The following is a 4,386-nucleotide window of genomic DNA, read 5'->3' on the forward strand; positions in this document are numbered from 1 at the left end:
AGGTCAGACAGGTAGGTCTCAACTGAAGAGTTAGATAAAATATGTTCACAGGCAGAATAAGCTCGCCAACCTCCCGACAACATTCTAGGGGGAAGAGCAGCTCTAACTCCAAAGCCGACCAGATGGAGCTCTCTTAGCTCTGTAAGGCCATCCATCTAAGAGAAAGGTGCTCTAACTAAACCTATATCCTGAGGAGCTCGTTGTCATCATCCAAGCTCACTAAGCGCTGGCACATGAACCTTATAGAAGTAAAGGGATGAACATGCTGTGCTTCAAAAAATCCACTGTGCGGGCTCGAAAAATACATCCACATTTGTAGTGTTTACATCAAGTGTGAGTATAGCCCTTCCCATTTTTATTCACAAAGCAAATAACCAGTACAGTAAAGTTACACTTCACTGTATTTGGTGCTTAGTTACAAAAAAAAATTTGAGATGACATTATTTGTTTACTTGAATATTTAAAGTAATAGCAAGTATTTAACTTGAACATTTGAAGTAATGCTGAGTATTCAATTGTTTGAATTTTTGAAATACTATAAAGTATTCGACTACTTAAATATTTAATTATCTGAACATCTAAACAGTATTTGAACGTTTAATTACTTGGATATCCGAAATGGTACTAAATATTTGATTGTTTGTACACCACGGGATTTCAGCATTTGCAGCAAACGATTACTACGGAAACTGCCGTTTGTGTTGATATAATATTAAAGTAGTATTAAATATTTGATTACTTGAATATCTGAGAGCACGACTCGAAGATCTTTTTCATCGTAAATTCGTGCTATAAACACCCGTTTAAGCATCTCTTTTGCTGTATTTTCATCCTGAAATTTGAATTCTGTGAATTTGTATTTGATGTGCATGCCATAGCAGAATTGTTCGAATGTTTTGGAAAACATTGAACTGTTTCCGGTTGAAGTATACTATCGTACTGTTTGGATTTTTCCGACTGAAAGCACGGAAGAAATATCAGTAGTAAAAATAAGCAGTGCTGGTAAGGAACGTTCGATTTTACAATGAAACAACTCAAATCAATCCAGAATTCCCACCAACATCAATATAAATCACCTGCACACCACGGGATTTCAGCATTTGCAGCAAACGATTACTACGGAAACTGCCGTTTGTGTCGATATAAACGATTTTGTTTTGTTCCTTTCCGTCATCGATCAACTGATTAGCTATGAGTGAAAGACATAACTGCAATTGAATAAATGCATTTTAATAAAGCTAAAAAGATTCAGCGGAATTTTTCTTTAGTTTTACTGAAGCAGAGTAATCCATTAGAATAAAAGTACGATTCTAAATGAAAAAAGTATCAGTTCCACCTGTGTCTTTCCGGAAGCAACGTTACCAACAAATTCGGTAAGTTTACCCTTAGCAACACCACCATTGAGATAAGTATCGATATCCGGGCAACCAGTTTTATGCATGAGCCACGGTGCACCAAGTCTCAGGAATAGATTAAGTCCCGTTTCTTCATCATATTCTGGGTTGTCAATATTCATAATTACCTAGAAATTCCTCAAACGAAAACACACCGATGGCTTCATCTCCTAACATAATTTTTCACGATTTTTGAAAGCAACTTTTTTTTTGTCATCCATTTTCACCGTCAATTGATAACGTTCGTCAGAAAGACCAGTTCATAAATTGGCATGAATGTTTACACTCTGGAATCATTCGAATAGAATACTTGCTGACCTAACCCAACTGGTATGGATCAATTATGCAATGAAATGCTATCTTCGAAAAGACATCAAATTTCAAATCCTTTTTATTGCAATAAAGACTACTCACAAAAAAACATGAAAATGGGAATGTACATTTTCCTACAATTTACAACATTAAAACACTGGATGGTTTTACCTTCTGAAGTCCGAGCCTGTGAAATGCTCTAGCAAGCTAATTTTAAACAAAATTTTGGTGAAATGTTTCGAAAAAAGTGAAGTAAGATAATAATTTTCATTAAAAATACCGCTAAAAAAATGGGTGGTTTCACCTTCTAAACTCCGAGTCTTTACGGAAAATGTAGTCTCTTGCTTCCTAACAAAAAAATTATAGCATAAAGTAACAAAAACCATTAAAAAACATCGGAATATGACATTTTTCAGTGTTTTGGAAAATAATCTGAAAAATAATATAACCAACGTTGATCTGATAACAAGTAAGTAATAACAATTCTAGAAGATCTGAAAGAAAAAACAAATCAAGACGTGCAATAATTCAAAAATAATCTATGAGAAAACATCTACAACAATATAGAATTATGTTCTATGCCCGTCTATCCGTTTGCTATGTAACTGCGCTACACACAAATCTCAAGTAATACTAGGAAATTTGATGGAAGAAAATTGTGGTATAAATTAATTTCACTACAAGCAAAAAAATATACAATGAAGGAGTAACATATAGAGATAAGCGAATGATGTCAACAGGAAAAAGGAATGACCTGAAGCCTACTTCTTACACTTTTCTTCAAAGAAAGTACACTTCATTTCATATTCATGGATGATTCAGTTTCTGTTCTAATATTGGCACAATCAAATGCTCATTTGCCATTAAGTTATACTTTTTCACGAATACCGTAAACCGACGACAAAGATGCGTTTCTGTCTGAAAGTCAGCATATGTTATTCAATATCGATAATTTTGTCATGCAAAAAATAGGATGGAAAAAATCCCGGGAAACATGAACATATCACCCTGTAGTCTGTTCAATTTTCCCGGAATTGAGTTATAAAGGCCATCTGTCAGTCTATTTTAGTTCGGAATTGCACCTGGTACCTGCTGATCAAATATGTGATTTAAGAATGGGACATCACCTCAAAATTTTCAAAGAGTTCTGGGTGATGAAAGTAAGCATGTGAGAAAATCCGATAAATTCGTCGGCATACTGAACCAATTTTTGCAATCGATGATTCTTTAATTGAAATGCGACTGGGAAAGTATTTGTTACTATTCAGTAATGCCGCTGCACCGTCCAAAGTATGCCGTGTATAATCGATTGCAGAACACTACAAAAACTATGATATGAAGATGAAAAAACTATTGCAATTAGTAAACAACAGATAATAAATATTGTGGTAGCCGAACACTGCGAAAAGCAAACCGAAATTTGAATAAAGTAAACTTTAAGGGTAATATAGCTCACAAAAAATTCTGTCCAAACAATTGTCCGAATGATAATTCTATGGAAGTGGCGATTTACAAAAACCGATACCTCTTTTGGATTTTTATGAGCCGCACAAAGGAATATCCACTGTTCCGTGGCAGTCATCTGCATGCAAACATCTGGCTTACATTCATCCTTGAAAATTTCGGATATCTCAATTCCACAAGTCAGTTATTTCAACGAAAAAAATGAATCGCAATGATTTTAAATCTAATTTAACAACTTTCTTCTTACTGCTAAATTCTAGGGAAAGCATTAATTTTGAATTCTAAATTTCCAAATCATCCGCGGTTTCGTCAAAATTTCCTTAATTTTAGCAAAATGCTACCAGTGTTGAACACAATCATAATAATATCGTCAAAATATAAGCCACCTGTGTTAATTTTTACTAAAACACTTAAGATGGATCATTTCCCTCCATAACAACTCAACAAACACATCATAATGTTTTTACCTGTAAGAGCAATGTTAAGCCATTGAGCTGCATGCAAAACTGTCTCACATGTTCGTATTTCCACACTCCTTCTTCCTGACCTGGCGGAACTTTTAAAATAGTATCCACATCTGATGGATCCTTATGAATACACTGTTGTATGTATTGTTGCACATTCAGCGTATTATCCATCTTAAATAAGACAAAAACAGACATATCTGATTTAAATTTGATATTTAATCACTGTTATTATCAAAATTAATGAGTTTGAAGCTAGAATTATCTTGCTCATTCAATAAGGACAAGGTTGTCGTCTAACATATAAATAATATTGTCTAACAAAGTTCAAATGCGTGGATCGAAATGCAAATTAGTAGTCTTCGCAGCTGTATAAACACGGTTATATGTGCTAAATTATTAGTTAAGCTATTTATCAATTTTTACAAGAATGTCTAAGTAAATCTAGGCATAACTTTAACTTGCTTCTCACACAAAAAGAAGAATTCAACAATATCTACTGCGGAAATACACCTATTTTCGTCTGAGCAAAATAATTTCATTTTCATTTTTTGATTTTCACTTCGTAAATGCAATACTTTGATTTCAAAGGAATCTGCATCATTATAAACAACAGAATTTAGATTTTAATTAAACCATACAAACAGATATATGCATATATATATATATATATATATATATATATATATATATATATATATATATATATATATATATATATATATATATATATATATATATATATATATATA

General features: G+C 33.0%; 2 protein-coding genes across 3 annotated transcripts in view; both read right to left on the reverse strand.

Moving 5' to 3' along the window:
• Positions 1-712: 712 nt before the first annotated feature.
• Positions 713-1,741, reverse strand: LOAG_12956 (hypothetical protein; the record flags this gene model as incomplete). Its single annotated transcript, XM_003148468.2, has 3 exons — positions 1,337-1,741; positions 1,077-1,208; positions 713-832 (listed from the first exon to the last, which is right to left on the reverse strand). Exons 1-3 carry the CDS (start codon positions 1,514-1,516, stop codon positions 713-715), a joined length of 432 nt encoding a protein of 143 aa, XP_003148516.1. The 5' UTR covers positions 1,517-1,741.
• A 407-nt stretch (positions 1,742-2,148) lies between these two features.
• Positions 2,149-4,386, reverse strand: part of LOAG_12957 — a gene marked incomplete at its 5' end in the record, with an annotated part of 2,655 nt that continues 417 nt past the window's right edge. The window contains 4 exons of one of the 2 annotated variants that reach the window (XM_020448623.1): positions 2,149-2,624; positions 2,834-3,025; positions 3,232-3,318; positions 3,638-3,808. In XM_020448623.1, coding sequence (XP_020301250.1) covers positions 2,514-2,624; positions 2,834-3,025; positions 3,232-3,318; positions 3,638-3,808 — 561 coding nt within the window. In that variant the 3' untranslated portion in view covers positions 2,149-2,513. The remainder of the gene's footprint in view (positions 2,625-2,833; positions 3,026-3,231; positions 3,319-3,637; positions 3,809-4,386) is intronic. The other variant, XM_020448624.1, reaches the window with a different exon arrangement.

Source organism: Loa loa, assembly GCF_000183805.2.
Source record: "Loa loa unplaced genomic scaffold supercont3.59, whole genome shotgun sequence".
In the NCBI taxonomy this organism is placed as follows: domain Eukaryota; kingdom Metazoa; phylum Nematoda; class Chromadorea; order Rhabditida; family Onchocercidae; genus Loa; species Loa loa.